This window comes from Apis laboriosa, unplaced genomic scaffold (assembly GCF_014066325.1).
Source record: "Apis laboriosa isolate Shangri-la unplaced genomic scaffold, ASM1406632v1 scaffold64_cov150, whole genome shotgun sequence".
NCBI lineage: Eukaryota > Metazoa > Arthropoda > Insecta > Hymenoptera > Apidae > Apis > Apis laboriosa.
Genome location: NW_025224011.1, coordinates 1006246 through 1024096, shown reverse-complemented (window position 1 = coordinate 1024096; position 17851 = coordinate 1006246). Strand labels below are relative to the sequence as shown.

The window sequence follows — 17851 nt, the reverse complement described above, 5'->3', positions numbered from 1 at the left end:
TTATTATAATTATAGAATATAATTTTCCTTGGTCAAAGACATGACTTTCAATCTTATAAAGTTATCCTAAAATGTTCAAAAGGGAACTAATCCCTGAAATATAGCACCCAAAGAAGTTCTATCATTATATATTATATTCCTGCACTCAGAAAATATTCATGGCACACAATAAGACTGTCTAAAATTAGTGATTCAGTTGTATACTAATATTTATTTAAATTTGCATACAGTGTGTTAAAAATAAGCAATATAAAATGTAAATTCACCAGTAATTGGTTTAAACTCAAAAATCTTTATAGATTAATTTTTATGACATCTAATACACAATTCCATGTCGTTAAGCGACCTTAAAATTACTAAATAAAAAAAAATTACATCAATGAGTACCAAATATCACCATGGTATCTTAAATTAAGTACATTCAATATATAAAATATAAAAATACTGAGCTAAAACAATAAAGGGCATATAGAATATAATTTTCTGCTGTACTGCAAGTTTGTATGTCATAATTATACTGCTACTAATGGCTGTGTCATTAAATGTAAAAGCTTTAGTATCATGATACATACAGATAAACAGATAGTCCTATTCATCACTATTTATGAAACAGATGTTATCAATATCATGTTTTTTCTAGAATATCAATTTTTTTTCTTATTTTTGCATCTTTCATAAATCTTGGATTGGACCAAGTTTGATAGCAAGGAGCTAAAGAGATTATTAAAATTTGAGATCTCCAAAATCGTTTGAAGTATGTGTAAGCAGTTTTGAAATCCTAAAAGCAACCGAACTTCGAATGTCAATGGCTAAAAATAAATTGGCCCGGAGAACTAGGAGAGTATTTGTCGATGTTCACAATTCTCAAACTAATTTCTATAGTAGTAATAGTTTTCATAAATATGTCTTTCTAAAATCAATCGAAAATATTCTTTTGTTTCAATTATAAAATATGATGTTATTCGACAATCTCATATTCGAGTCCTTGACCAAGATTATTCCATTAATCCCATTAATTTTAATAACAAGCTCAAAGTAACTGTTAGTCTGTTTTCATAAAAACATTAAGCCAACCCTTATATTTTCGTACATCTATTGATAAACGCTAGCTCATTAAAATTATAAATACATAATTACCATACTTTTAATTTTCTGAGATCACCAGTGCCTGAGATAATCTAACATAACATATATACTACGAATATTTTATCTTATTTAATAGAGCTTAAACCAAATAAAGAAAAAAAAGAATATTAATGCTGCCAACATTGTTAATAGATTTTCTTACAAAAATCAAAAAAAAGAAACAGAAGAAACTTTCAAATATTGAAAGTATATCTGCGTTTATCATAATACTATAAAAAGGTGTACTTATGAATACTCTCCTAATTCAAAAACGGCCACTGCACCACAGCAAATAGATAAAATTCATCACTTATCTACGAGATAAAAGATTCTCAATCACGGCGATGAAACTCTGCTATGCACAGACGGCAAGACCAGGAGCCCTCGGGAGGAGATGCAAGAGGTGGAGACAGACAATACATGTGGTATCCACGATCACAGTCGTCACAGAACAGCAGCTGATCCTAGTTTGGTTCGCGAAATAATTAATTAAGATTGCAACGATACCTAACTGAGTGAAATTATTCGCAATCGTTGCTTTAATTTACTATCTTTCCTTTACGATAACAATTATCCTATGATTTACTTGGTCAAATTATTTAGTTTATTTTTTATAATCATAAATAATAAGATTTTTTGTTTTCTTTTATAGAAAACATTAGCAATGCATTGTAATAGATTGTAAAAATTTAAATAGTTTAAAAAAATATTAAATTCTTAACAATTTCTGTATCATTTTTCTCAAACTATTTTGATTATGATTAATTAATCAATAAATTTTTAAAATAATGTAATATATAATATATAATATTTTGAAAATATATATATAATATATTGAAAATATTTTAATGGTAACAAAGAATTAATATAAAATTAATGAAACAAGATGCAAGAAATATTAACATTAACATACAAAAATAAAAGATATATCGAATTATTTTTCATAGTCAAAGAGAAGAAATCAAAATAGTTAGAGTAAGTAAATTATTCTTTATTTCGTCACGTAAAGGGAAAAATGGTAATGAATACTCACATCGTTGTCAGAAGTGCCACAAATGGAACAGCATTTGCATTCGATACACTGCCACCTGTACTTGCGAACAGAAACGATCATGTTCGCTGTGAATTGCAAACAAGTCGGATGCCCTATAACAAGAACGTAGCTAGGTCATGGAAAACGCATATGGGACGGAATAGGATGTTTTGGACGAGTAGAAAGGTGCTAGGACATTTATCTTGTGCCGAAGAACAGTGAACTCCAAGCTATTTCATTTCGAATATTTTTTTTCGTACCATTTTCAAATTCGAATAGAAGTACTTGTTAAAATTCCAAATCAAATTTAATATTTTCTTCTTTTTTTTCGATTGCTCAAGAAACGCGTGCAATTATATTTTATATGATTTATCATAAAGAATCATAACTTTCACCTTTCCTCAGCACTAAAAACGTCCGGAATAATGATACGTTCTGTTATATTTCCGCACAGAATGTTTTATTTCATGATATCTGCGATTGTATTTTTTTTTTTTTTGATGTCGCCTCTTGAACATATTGTTATTTTATTTGGAATAGTAAGGTGGTAAGTAATAGCGGTGCGTACCTTGGAATAGTTCACGTTCTTTCTTGCGCAGCACAATATAAACGTCACGAACCAGCACACTCTCTTCTCTCATCAATTTCTACACACTTTTTTCATATTATCACACTCTTTCATCCCTTTCATACTATTTTTCTTTTTTTTTCTCATTTATGCTCTTTTTCCTTTCGCGCACGTGCACATGCGAGTGTATGAGTATTTCTGTTCACATGTATATACTCACACTCGCACGCGCACAAACATATATACTCATATAACATATCACATTTGATATATATAATATATATATAATATATATATTTATATATAACTAGCGTTACTTAAATACTAGATTTGTAAGCCTCATGGGTATTGCTTAATTAAAATTGCCTAATAACAAGTCTTCGATCATTTTTTTTTTTTATATAACAAGGAGGAACTATTTCTGCATGCTTTCATACTCGTAATTATTTTTTTTAATCTTTCATCATTTTTCTTCTTTCTTTCTCTCTCTCTCTCTCTCCCTCTCTTATACCATGTGTGTGAATCTCTCTTAATACAATAAATAGAAGGGTTCATCAAGATACGATAGTGATTCATCTTCGGATTTATTTTTCTCGTCATATGAGCGCTACTAATTGTAAATTATAAAGTTAACCTAAAAGACCTCTCGCCATTATAATATATCTTATCTTTTCTCTCCATTTTTTCTTTTTATATATTTTTCTTTCTTCTATTTTTCCTATCTTTTCCCCGTTTTTTTCTAATTTTTTGGTAAAAATCGAGAAACTGCCATCAACAATGCTGCAGCAGAATAGAAAAAACTGCGTATAACATTCACAGATGATAATCCTAGGGAAAATTTCTATATGTATTTTTGCGCTGTGCATTTTCGATCGGTTAATCAGACGCATCGTGAAAATTAGCCATCTACCCGCTGCGCTTGTTTATACGTCAGACGTAAGGTAACAAGGGAAAGTATACACGTGCATACAACTCGCTTGCATCGATTATCATAAATCTATGATAATAATATAACTTTAGCGTTAGAAATCAGCTACTTATTATGAAAAATGAACACGCGGATTGCAGTACCATTCAGAAGTGGGGATTGAATTTGATGACTTAATACGCGAATGACGACAACGACGACCTCCGCTAGAACGAAAAATCGTGAAATATTATACAAGTAATAAAACGACGATTTTTTCTTATTTTTCCCTTTTTTTTTTCTTGTTAATTCTAGCAATTCGAACAATATTTTCTTGTATGAATATCAAAGCTTGTACAAAACTAAGCTATTATCAAATCTCTAAGATTACGTGATATATCTTTATTTCTTTTTTTTTTTTTTTTTTATCGTTAGAACACGACATATGATCAAAATCCTGCCTAAAGACTGGAAAAACTCGTTTAGAAAAAAAGAAAGAATATCATAACTTTTACACTCTTTTTCTTTCTATACATACTTGCATATGTTGTCACTTGTTTTCTTCTCCTTCTACGTATGCAATAAATATGCTCGTCATTTGATAACGATTACAAATGGTAAAAAGGCGATTACTATATTACGTATTACATTTGCAACATGAGACGGAAACGATTAATGCCCAGAACGAAACGGAAGATTTTAAGAGCAGCAGATTTATATATGGAATGTCTACACGAAAAAAAAAAAAAGAAAAAAATTTGAAAAAAAATTGATAAGTGAAAGAAAAACTTATTTTTTAAATCAAAATTATAGTTTTTCTAATCATTAAAAAATATATCTTATTTATATTATTACATTAAAACGTAATAACGTAATAACGTTTAATTGAATTAATTGATGCAATTTAAAAAAAAATTGCTACTTTTATAAAAAAAAATCAACTTTCTTTTTCACTTTTTAAGAAAAATACATAGTATCGGTAGCAAAGATAATATTAAAAAAATTATATAATAATGAATCATGATCGTAATATCATAAAAATCAATATTTTTTTTTTTTGCGATTTCTTTAATCGAATATTTTGAATAATAATAATTTTAGTTTACTAGCATTATATGTGCTGCGCTCTTATGTGTGGTATTCTATGATAATATATTCTATAAATAGAAACACTCGAAAAACGCAAAATAAAAAAGAATATTTACAGATTTGAAAAAGTGTAGAAGTATCGAAAAAATGTGGTCGATCCTCTTTTTTCATTTTACTATATATAAATATTGTTGCTTTCGTTAAACGATTCACTGTGCTGGATAATATCAATAATATAAAGTATATATATATATATAATATATATTGTATATCGTATCGTTTTCGTGTAAGCTCTCTTAAAATTTCGCGATCTTGTAGAACGAACAATTTTCGCGACAAGCCTCGTTTTTTATTGAGTCCTTTTTTTTTATTTTTATCGAAATAATATTTAAAAAAAAACACGCGATTACACTGTAGTCAAACAGAGAACACAAATACATCTTCTTCAATATGTGCTTTAGTGATACTGTGCAACAGGAATTTTTTATTTTTCTTCTCTTTTATTTCTTTTTTCTATTTTTTTTTTTTTTTAAATATTCAAACATTTAAAACATTTTTTGGAAATTTTCACATAACTTCGTAAATTGTACCTGACTATTTATCTCATCGACAACTTTTGTTTTTCTTCTTTTTTATTTTTTTATTTATTTTCCCTTCCTTTTTTTCTTAAATATCCAGAGTGAGATTCGTTTATCTTGAATTAATTTTTGTACATAATTAATCTTTTTTTATTTTTTCATTTGTTTTCTTTTTCTTTTTTGTCTCTTTCTTTCGTAAAAATTTTTTATCTCTTAAAAACTAATCATTGAATTACACAATAAATCACAGTTGATCCATGCAGTAAAGGAATTTCGCTGAAAATTCCTATTACTCAGATGCGACAAATTGCACCATTGACAAAGTGATGTTTTTGCTTTTCTTTGACTAGTGTACATAAAGCTCGTAATCATTTATATTCTTTCCTCCCTCTCTCTCCCCCTCTCTCTTTTTTATTTTTGTCCATCAAGAAACCGTGTAGATAATCGATATTTTTTAATTATTGCACACATGAAATACGATGATTCCGAACGCGTCACACAGCAATTAGTTTATCAACCTAATCTCAATCCGAAAAATAGTATTTTTCTTTCATTTTTGTTTTCTTTTTTTTTTTTTATTTTATTATTATTTTTTTTATCCTTTTTTTTTTTTCATTAGATTTTCACGGATAAATCGAATTCGGTCTATCTTTAACGGTATGAAAAATAGCATTCGATACGGCACAATAACCGCCGAATTGACGATGGACAATAACAACTATTCGTGTAGAAACGAACAGAAAAGAAAAAACGATCTTGACGATACGGATAAAAAAATATACTTCAACAGGTTGAATAGTTCAACGATAAACAATAATTAATCGATCATAAACGAATGATCGAATAAACAACAAAGAAACGCGATAATTCCTCGGTTTTTACCGTATGAACACAAGTCGCGGATCGTAAGGAGACACAGGAGAGAAAATTTACGCCACTGACTGTGTTTTATGGGGACGATGAAAATTTCAATTTGAAAAATTTATATATTAATATTATTTTTTCCTACTGATTGCTAATTTTTCATAAAAAGATAAGATAATAAGAAGACTGCAAAAAGAACATATTTAAAATTGCATAAATGGACTAGAAAGATTAGAGAAATAGCTTATTAAAAAATAAAAAATATTTCTACACAAAATATATATTGCTCTGTTAAAAAAATAAATAGATAAAATTTCATATTTCGGAAGACAATGATAAAATACTGAAAAATAGTTGAATGCCAACATGTGGCTTCCTTAATAACAATAATATCTATCCATAAATTTTCTTCAGGAAGAGATAAATGGAAGTTCATTTAAATTTCTACGAAGAAGTAATCAAATAAAGCTACATAAAACAATATCTACAAAATATTTTCTTAAACGTAGAACTATAATACAAATTTATTTTCTAATTCAACGACTTAAAAAAAGTAAGATATATTTCTCTTACATATTAATCAATCCAAATAAAATATTCGTCCCCACATACACAACCGATAGCGCGATAGATCATCGAAAAACGAGAAGAGCTACATCTCCGGTTGCTAATGTTCGACTAACGAACACGATACATCACGATCATCAACACCGGAACACGTTAATGTCCGTTGCGTCAAAACGCAACAAACGGACTTCAGTGACCGGGATAATCTTAATTATGATTCATTCTCCGCGTATATTTGCGCTTGATCTTTTCCTCTGGCTTACCTGAGCGACCGCAATCACTGCAAGAGACCAACTCCTCGGAACCGCCGGTCTTTTTATTTTCCCTAGCATCGCCCAAACAGAAGTCGCAGTATGGGGACGGTTGCGCGGACTTTCCAGCTTTTTTTTCATTTGTCCCTGGCGTCGGTGGGCCCTCCGCTCTCACGGAAGAAGGCGAGGGGACTGCCGTCCCTGGAGAAGGCACAGCTGGTAGATGTTCTTCCTTCACGACCGGTATCGTAGGTGAAGCTGGTGCTACCGTCGGTGGTACCGCGGGCAGTTGCTGCTGCTGCGACGGTTGCTGCGACTGTTGCGATGGTTGCTGCTGTTGCTGCTGCTGAGACTGTTGCGATGGAGGCTGCGCCGGTTGCGATTGCGGCTGTGGCTGCACCGATGCTCCCGCAGCGGTCGCAGAGGGCGCTGCGGGAGAGGGACTCGACGTACTCGACGAAGTTGCATTCTGACGACCCCGACGTGTACCACCTGATCACAAACCGACCACATACCCAGTTGCGCTTTGCGTCACAAGCTAATGACCATGCACACTGGCTTAGAGACAATGATTTAGAGTCAATTTCTGTGATAGCGAACAGCGATAATCGATTCGGTTACGAGATTTACTTCCGTTCATCGGAAATTAAATGCGAATTGCGATCAAGAATTGATCGATTTGATAATATTCAATTTTGTAGTTATGGTTGTAGTGAGTGATTGCCGGTTTTGTATAATGATTTTAATAGGTATTTGAAGAGGTAAGATACAATAAAGAAATTCTGAAACAAAGACTGTTCAAAATCTTTCAAAGATTTTCCGTATTTTTGTGAAATATTTCAGAATGCGCTATCGTATAAATGTTCAATTTATTGAATAAAATTGAATTTTTGGGAATTATAATTTATGAATCATGAACAATATTTTTTAGTTGAAAATAAATATCAGAAACCAATAACAATCAATTTTATAACGTTAAGAGCAAAAAATATTTAAACTTAATTTTTTGTACAAAATATGATCAAGTTATGTTATTAACAGTTTTGAAAAGATATAAAGATAAAAAAAATTAGATCACGCAATGCGAGATTATTTTGAACAGTGAACAGATTTTGTGTTATGTTAATAAAAAAAGAATGTTAGATTTTTATAAAATTTGAAAAATTTTCACAATAGGCAATCACTTACCATAAATCATGAAATTGTTATCTCGAATAACAAGAATCGATTATTCGATGCATCACACATGTTTTAATGAAAAGAAACTGACACAACAATAAGGAAACAAATAAAATAATACTTATAGATACATATAATATATATACATATATATACATATATATACATATATATGTATATATATATATATATATATACACACAAATATATAATCGTAACAAGGTGCACATATTATATCAATCCGATGCATTCCATCACCAAAAAGAGCAATTCCAAAATTATACAACGAAGTCGGGGTATATTCCAAGATCAGACAATACAGCACACAAATATGATAAACTACTTTGGCAATTCACAGAGAGAAAGAGAGATAAAGAGAGAAAGATAGAAAGAGAGAAAGAAAGATATAAGTAAACTTCTCTCCGTGCATTTCTCTTTTTTATTGAAGCTCTGCAGGCGTTCATCGATAGGAAAAATCGAAGCCAAAATCGCTCTAGGAATCCAAAGTGAAGCAGTAACAAAAACAAGCAAACAGAAATTAAAAAATTAGAAAAAAAAAATACAGACAATTGATCATATTTGTAAAAAAATATATAATACATATCACAATTAAAAATTAATAATAAATATCATCTCATGCTGTAGAAAGATATGGAAGAAACAACTATTTTAAAACAAGATTGAAAGAAACAGTATTTTGTGTAAAAATAATAAAACGCACACACATATCAAACATTCAAAAATCACTGCATTGAGGAGCATTACTGATTTCAAAATGGCGTTGCCTCTTTATACTTTCAACGTTCGAAAATATTTTTTGAAAAAAGAAAAAAAAAAAGAAAGAAAGAAAGAAAGAAAAGAAAAGAAAAGAAATGCGAATTGCAAAAACATGCTATTGCAAAACATTCACAACGATTGCTGTATTTCTCTTTATAACTTGTTTCGAGTCAGCACATCGTAAATAATATATACATGTAATATATACATGTGAAAGAAACTAAGAAATAGATTTGAAAATTTTTAGCACAATGAAATACAGATATAATATTCGATCTAATCATGACATATAAACGATATACATATCTCAAAAAATAAGATAATATCATACTGGCTTAGTTATATTTATTTCTGTATGATATTTCTACGCGACACGCGATAAAATATAATAATAAAAAAAAAAAAGAAGTAGAAGAAAAAAATATTGTGCATAAGAAATTCCATATGCATGAAAAATGCTATGGAAAAAGTGAAAACATAAAAATTTATTACGGCTATTATTTGCAATACATGCATTTGCAATACATGTAAATTAAGAAGAGAGAAAAAAGAAGAAGAAAAAGAAGAAAAGATTAAGATATTTAATTTCATCAAATTAGGAAAATGTTGAGGGTATGAACAGTAGTTGCAAGAATTAGGATTCAGAGATCAAAGATCATAAGGCATTAGGTAAAAAAAGATATTAAGGGACAAGGAACGAGAGGGCATTTTTTTTGTTTCTTTTGGGTTTCTTTTCTTTAAAGGAAAGTGAGAAAACTGAGCTGATTTTGGCTCCAACCTGGCTGGTTCGAAGCAGCGGTGTCTGCAACGCTCCTAGGTTCAACTTCGGCAGGACTGGGACTTAGTTCCTTAGCAGGATCACCGGAGGAAGTAGAGTGGGAATGACCGTAATGGTAGACCAGACCAGGTCTGGTTTTATACCGTGCGCTGCATACTGCAAAAGTGCAAATACTGTTTTCCCACAAACCATCCAATGCAACGTCCATGATAAGAGAAATCTTGGTCGACGAGTTGGTTGGACGATATGGGAGGATGTATTCGTTTAACCGCCGCGTCAAAAATCTATTCTTAAATCTTTTACAATAACAAATATCACACAGGAAGTATAGAAGATAGGATAGAATAAGATAGTCGTATAGCAAAATAGAAAAGATGTTCTTGAAGAATTTCAAGAAACGAGGCGGTTAAAGTATTCTAGGATAAAAGCTTACGGATTAGGGACAGCATTTGCACACCTTCCGCACCAGTACATATCCCTATCCACCTACGAATCTATATGTGGACAAGCAGTGAAGGAGTTCCAGCCCAAGAAGCAAAACTAATACGATGCAAGGCTTGATGCTTGTATACTCCTACAGAATGAGCTCGCTACAGTGTGAGCCAGTACATTCTTGCTCTGTTATTGGCAGGTAGTATAGAAGTCCGAAGATATTTGGCCAATTTCATAAGCTCGATGTGATCGAGATATAAAATTTAGAATATCGTGAGATTTTTCTTCGTCACAATAATCGAAGCTTACTAGTCGAGACCAAATGTCTTTAGATTTATTTTCTGCTAATCTAACAGGAGTGGTTTCAAGAAGTAAACAGATTGCAGGCACATTCGAGTTAATTTATAGACTTCATGTCTGGAAAAAGTTCGATCAAATTAGTAATGACTATTATACTCCTTCAAGGTTTGGGCAAGCGCGAAATGAAATTACTTATTTTGTGAAATTATACTTCAAATACTTTTGATACTTCTATTAATCCTATTATTATAATTTTATCTCATAATGTGACAGATATAACAAAAATGTGTTTAACTACTACATAATAAATATAAATACTATAAATATATTAAGTTAAATATATAATCGCGATTCATAATAATGTGATTTTATAAAACGCGAATTAAATAATAAATTATAATACACGATTTTAGGGGATAATTATCTTTGTACATACAAAATGACAAAGTAATATTACTTCATTAAAATTTCATATAACCTGAAATAATATAATATACATTCTTTTAAATATAAAAATTTAAAATATTTTATTAATATTAATGTGTATATTCAATCTTTGCCTTTCATCCATGAATCATACCACGTCTCTTCATACTTCGACAAATAGGAAAAGAGAAATGGAATATAAGGTTTTTGATACAGAAATTATATAATAAGGACTGGAATATGCTAAGTAATATACTGCAAACTTATAAACTTGAAGGAAAACAGCAGTCAATACAATAATGATCAATTCTTCTAATTAAAAGAGCATTAAAAGTCAATATGAAATTAATTTAAATCTAACAGGGCACCCTTCCACGTTATAAATTCAATTATATTTAATTCAATCACCATCCCCAAATGTAAAATTATGCGGCAACCAAAACTAAAGTCTTTAATGATTTATTTTGTATCATCATTTTATATCATATAGTAACCTCTGCGTATTTTGTAAAATAATACGTAGGCATTGTAAAAATATAGTTATTTAATAAAAGTAACAAATTTTCTAACTTAATGCAATTTTTTTTCTTATTCAAAATTAACAACTGATAAACTAATAATAATATTTGTAATGAAACTAATAACAGGAAGTGGTCATTTGTAGTTGTATCTGTGATTAAACTTACGGTCACAAACGAATGGCTTATCAGTGTCAACGGCATCATAGTTGGTTTTTTTGCGCCCGCGTCCCCCACCCTATATATAATAAAATATGCACAATAAATTTAATATTTATCATATATAAAAAAATAGAAATTTGTATGGAAGAATCAATTTTTTTCTTTCATTATTGAAATAAAATATTCACATAATTCACAAAATAATAAAAATATATATAATTTACCTTAGTACGTTTACCCCCAGGACTATCTGTGGAAGAGGGATGATTTCGTGCAGGATGATGACCACCTCCACGTGGTTTTCTTCTTTTTCTTTTACTGCTATAACTTTCTTCATAATCATAATCACTTTCAGCATCAGGTTCTTCATATGTGTCCATATCTAACATATCTTGCTCATCATAGTACCATGCATCTTTACTATGTTCATCTGCATAAAATTATTACATAATTGTTATATTTTATTACATATTTATTTTATTAATATAAATATAAAAAAACAATAAATATAATTACCTTTGAGAGCTACTGAATCTTTACTATCATCATTTACATGTGTAACAGTCTCTACACCTTCATTGCCATCTTCAGTATCTCCTCTTGGTCCTCTTTTTGGATGCAAATAATGCATTAAATATTGTCGTCGTTTTTTCCTCCATCTTTTACTAGGATATGTGTATATTTGACCATGTAATAAACCAGGTAACCTTTCTCTTGAAGACATAAATAACGCAGAGTGATTTTGTGCTACACCTGTAATTTTATATAGTTAAATTATAACAGCAACAATTACGATCGATACAATATAATTATATATTTTAATTTCAAGATTAACATAATATTTATAATAATCAATTTCAATTACATCTCTAATTATTTTTATTTGTTTATATTAAAATTTTTTCAAATAAAATAGCGAAATCAATGAAACAAGATTAAGTTATTTCAAAAGTTATTTTCAAAACATTTAAATAAGGAAATTTACAGAGTGCGAATAAACTCATTGATCGGATAAATATAAAAAACTTCATAGAAAAATTATAATACTAATACCTGTTTGAGAATCGAGGAAAGGCATACGTAAACGTCGTTCTCTGCATAATCGGCTATTATAGTTTGAAGAATTTTCAATGGCTTCTCTATATGCCGTGTCATTGAGGAAGCTACGAAGAAATCAATAGTAATCACATAGATTTTGGAATCGTATTAAAAATAAATTTATATTTTATTGTCAACAAAATACATACCTTTCAATTTTACATAAATTACTTTCATTTACAACTTGAATAATTCCCTGTGCAGCCGGTGAAATAGTAATGGCTGTCATCTTATAACAACCAAACATACGCTCGCAAATTCTACTTGCAGCTTACCGTTCTTACCGGAAGCAGAACTCCATATTTTCAGGCATGCGCATTCGTTTTAATCATGATTTTAACTAAGAATGTACCATAGACAAGATATAATATAGATCTGACAATTTAAAACATATTAAATTTTATATTAAATATTAATATAAAAAAAATAGATTTGATAAATGAATCTTCGATAATATTGTTTTTCAATAGAATGTTTCAAAATTTCTTATTCTCTTTATTTTTAATCAAGCTTTTATTTGTTGTTTAAATTTGTAAAATAGTCACGTCAATGCTTTGCGTCAATACACAATATATCAGTATATATTATATTTTGCGAGATACATTATAAAATTGAAAATGTAATATTTATATTTTTTATCTTAAAGATTAATATATATTGTATTTTTGAAAGAAAATTGATAAAAATATATTCAATTGATATATTTCTTTTATGGTCTGCATCAAGAACAAATATATATAAGAAAGAAAATAATAGAAATAGAGAGATAATGTGCAAAAATTATTGTCATTTCAAGAGATGTACATTAAACACAAATACATTAAAAAAATAATGAAAAAATAGAGAAAAGAATTGAATATCAGCATTATCTTTTGAGTACTAATTGCATCCTCAAAAATTAATCAAAAGATGACGTTAATATTTTATTCTTTTTCTGTTTGGAAGTGATACATCTTTAATACTTCAGAGATGGTGCTAACAGTGAATTTTTATCCTTTCTTGTTATTTACTCTATTTACATATATTTCGTTTACAACGTGAAAATAATGCTTATTATAAAATTTTTATTTTATCTCTATTTTTCTTGCACTGTTTATTCTTCTTGTTTTTATTTTTTGTATAAAATTGATGTGCTCAAGAAATGGCTTTAATATTGATATCATATATTACTTTTAAATAAGAACAAATAATAAAAAAAAAAAATACAATAGGACAAGAAGCATTAAAAATTAGCGTTATACCTCTTGAATCTAGAGATATTTTACAAAAATAATTAAGATATGGCTCTTTTTCTATTTTTTTTTCTTATTATTTATTTTTTCTGTCCATATGTTAAAAGATAATAAGAAATTATAAGCTATAAGTCATTTTTTATTAAAACAATATTTTTATTATTAATAAAAAAAATAATTTTATTCGTATTTTTTTATTATGTAAAAAATAAATAGTTTTGAATAGTAATAAAAAAATTTTCATTTTTGTTAATATGATCTAATCTTTTTACAATAATTTATTCTCAAAAAATACTAATACAGTTACAGCAACATGCATATATTGACAGTATCTGCAAATTATGAAGCACAGCCGTTGAGATGAACATTTAGAGATACAATGTACGCTCAGTTTTTGTTATTAAAAATAAAAAATTAATTGTAGTTTTTGAGTAAAATTATTTATCACAAAAATTTCTTTATTGATTAAGAATTAAATAAAAAATAAGACTTGTAAAAAGTAAGAGAATAAATTATAATTGATATTAATAAAAAAATTCACATTTTTTTTTAGAAAGAGATCTATTCAATGAAACTGAAGATTTTTATAAATTATTTATATAAATTATAAATTATTTTTACAAGCATAAATACATGACCTAATAAGCTGAAATTTGAATGCAAATTTAATAATTATATATTTTTATATAATTTTTTTAGAAATAGATCTTTTATATAATGATATTCTTTTGCTATATATTATTTTACATATTTAAAAAATGTGATTTTAGATCTATTAAGAATTACAACTAGTTTCATTAAAATTATAATTTAGAAATAAATATTATGTGTACAAAGCTTATTTAAAAATTTTCTTCACAGTTTTTATCTTTTCTTTCTTTGAATATTCGGAATTTTTTAAGTAGATCATCAACAAGAATTTCTCCATGTACTACATTATCTCTAGTTCGTACATTTACTGTACCAGCATTAAGTTCTTTTTCTCCAACAACTAAAAATATAAGAATTAAACAAATTAGTATTTTGTTATTTAATATATAAAATATTATATATAGAGAATATTTCTTTACCAAGGATGAAATTGAACTGAGCAAGTTGGGCGTTTCGTATCTTTTTATTTAGAGTATCACTTGGATCTGTATCAAGTTCTGCCATAAATCCATTATTCCAAAGTTTATCTTTTACTTGTATGGCATAATCATCAAACTGAGAGCTTACTGGTATAACCATTGCTTGCCGCGGAGACAACCAAAATGGCCATTTTCCAGCATAAGATTCTGTTAAAATTGCGATCATTCTTTCTACAGAACCCAAAATCGCTCTATGAATAATTACTGGTCTCGTTTTTTCTCCGGCTTCGCTAAAATTTTAAATTAGAATTACAATTAAAGATATAAGTGCAATTTAAGATTTTAATTAAAATGAATTCAAAATTATTCTTACTTAACATAAGATAAATTAAATCTAATTGGTAATTGAAAATCCAATTGAATAGTAGCACACTGATGAGCTCTTTTAAGTGCATCCATAATTGTTATATCAATTTTTGGGCCATAAAATGCACCATCTTCTGGATTAATTTTCCATTGTTCTCCAAATGCATCTAAACTTTCTGCTAATGCTTTTTCTGCTTGATTCCACATTGCTAAATCTCCTAAATATTTTTCAGGCCTTGTAGATAAACATAAATTAAATGTAAAACCAAACACAGAATATACATGTTTTAAAAATTCAAGTGCACCAATCATTTCATCTTTAATTTGATCAACCGAACAGAATATATGTGCATCATCTTGTTGAAAACGCCTGACTCTAGTTAATCCAGTTAATGCTCCAGACAATTCATTTCTATGTAATACTCCGAAATCTGCCATTCTTAGCGGTAATTCACGCCACGATCTATTACGAACATCAAAGATCAGACAATGACCAGGGCAATTCATTGGTTTAAGTGCAAAAGTTTCCTTCTCAACATCAAAGGAAAACATATTTTCTGCATAATGCATCCAATGACCGGATGTTTGCCATAATTTACTGTTATAAATATTAGGTGTGACTACCTCTTGGAAACCTCGTTTTCTATATTCAGAACGAATAAATTCAACTAAAGTATTGTAAATATAAGCACCACGTGGTTGAAAGAAACATGATCCTGGAGAAAGTTCATGGAAGAAGAATAGTTCTTGTTCCTTTCCTATTTTTCTATGATCTCGTTTAGCAGCTTCTTCCTGGAACTTTTCCCATTCTTTTAATTGCTTAGTATCTGGAAAACTAATACCATAAACTCTTTGTAAAGATTCTGCATTGGCATTTCCTTCCCAATAAGTAGAAGAATTTTTGGTGATTTTAATAGCTTTAACTTTTCCGGTATGTCTAATGTGTGGTCCTCTGCATAAATCAATTAATGGACCACATCTATATACTGTAGTGGTAGGAGTATGTATTTTTTCATTAATAATTCGAACTTTAAATTCATTATATTTAAACATCTCTAAAAGATCTTTCTTAGTCATTTCTAATCTCTCAAATGGTTGTTTGTCTTTCACTATACTTTTATAAAGACTTTCCAGAAATGGAAAATCTAAATTAGAAATTCCTTTATCACCTAAATACATATCATAATAAAATCCATTTTCTATTGGTGGACCATAACATAAACAACCACCATAAACTCTTTCCATAGTTTCTCCCAAAATGTGAGCACTGGAATGCCAAAAAACTTGTTGGGCATCTGGATGATCAAACTTAAGAAGTTCAAGTTTGCAATTAAATTCTAAGGGTCTGTCAAGATCCCACAATTCATTATTAACCTTTGCAATTATAGTATTATCTGCTAAACCTTGACTAATATTCTTAGCAATTTCATATGGTGTTGTATGCCAAGATTGAGCAATAATTTCCTTTCCATCAGGAAGAATCACTTTTATGTCAGTCATTGATTTTGAAGCTAATGATGCTTCATACTCTGCTTTAAGCTTATCCCACAATATAATACGATCCTGAAAAGATAATTATTCAATAATTGAATAATAACATATAATATATATATACCATATAAAAATTAATTTGAATTAATTAAATTTATTTCTTAAAAACTATTCAAATTTGTAACATTTTAAAATATAAATAATTAAAATTTAAAAATAAAAGTATGTAAATACCTGAATGTAATTTGGCCAAGGATTTAGTTCAGAAACAGATTTTTCATTTGTAACGGCAATCTTTTTTTTCGATTTCATTTTCGTCTATTGTTGAAGAAAAAAAATATTAAGTTTTATCAAAAAAGCTTATTATTTTTTAAATTCAGAAAACACAAAAAATTTTATAGAAAAGTTTGTTATAATTTTTTAAATTTAAAAAATACAAGAGATTAATATATTTAAAATAGAATTAACATAACAATGATCAATCCTATAAAGTCAGATTGCATCAGAATATTGATTTTAAAGATATGGGTGGTTATTCTTAATATGGCACGCCTTTTAAAATAACAAATACTTTGAAAAATAAATAAAAATAAAAAATTCATGATGTTAGCGATATTAAAATCATAATGAAGATATACTTTATAACCAACCCAAGTATGTGTCCTTTTAGAAACATTGTAAAGGTTTCTATTATTGCGAATAAGCAAAGTCATCAACATATTTTATAGCTAAAAATAAAAATTTAAAAAATTTTATCAAATGTAAACTATATTCATGCCTTTTCTTCCTTTATATTCAGGTTTTCCATGTCATTCACCACGTTGTCACACATGTTGTCGACCATATTGAAATACTAATGCTTTTAGTTGAGTAAATCAACGTGTATTTTCTATGTACCTATATGAAATAATGATTAACAGAAATTGATTTTTTTTTATGAGTTCAATCTATATCTTTTCATTTCGGGATAGAAAAAAGAAATAGAAATAAAAAATTAATATTTTCTTTTTTATTAAAAAATAATCATTTATAAAACATAT

At 28.5% G+C, this 17851-nt stretch overlaps 2 protein-coding genes across 6 annotated transcripts; both read right to left on the bottom strand.

Annotated features, from left to right (window-relative positions):
- Window positions 1-1448: 1448 nt before the first annotated feature.
- On the bottom strand, window positions 1449-12933 carry LOC122718560 (zinc finger protein ubi-d4 A). 4 transcript variants are annotated; one of them, XM_043943685.1, is made up of 9 exons: window positions 12802-12933; window positions 12605-12717; window positions 12071-12307; window positions 11779-11984; window positions 11561-11630; window positions 9717-9872; window positions 6995-7474; window positions 2159-2271; window positions 1449-1589 (listed from the first exon to the last, which is right to left on the bottom strand). In XM_043943685.1, exons 1-9 carry the CDS (start codon window positions 12897-12899, stop codon window positions 1458-1460), a joined length of 1605 nt encoding a protein of 534 aa, XP_043799620.1. In that variant the 5' UTR covers window positions 12900-12933; the 3' UTR covers window positions 1449-1457. The 4 variants fall into 4 exon arrangements, 3 of the variants coding, with proteins under 3 accessions (XP_043799620.1, XP_043799621.1, XP_043799622.1); XM_043943686.1 differs by having other exon boundaries at window positions 12608-12717; XM_043943687.1 differs by lacking the exon at window positions 9717-9872.
- Window positions 12934-14409: 1476 nt separating this feature from the next.
- On the bottom strand, window positions 14410-17656 carry LOC122718486 (threonine--tRNA ligase 1, cytoplasmic). 2 transcript variants are annotated; one of them, XM_043943561.1, is made up of 5 exons: window positions 17590-17656; window positions 17046-17129; window positions 15328-16883; window positions 14955-15244; window positions 14410-14875 (listed from the first exon to the last, which is right to left on the bottom strand). In XM_043943561.1, exons 1-5 carry the CDS (start codon window positions 17653-17655, stop codon window positions 14727-14729), a joined length of 2145 nt encoding a protein of 714 aa, XP_043799496.1. In that variant the 5' UTR covers window position 17656; the 3' UTR covers window positions 14410-14726. The 2 variants fall into 2 exon arrangements, with proteins under 2 accessions (XP_043799496.1, XP_043799495.1); XM_043943560.1 differs by having other exon boundaries at window positions 14411-14875; window positions 17462-17644.
- Window positions 17657-17851: the final 195 nt, after the last annotated feature.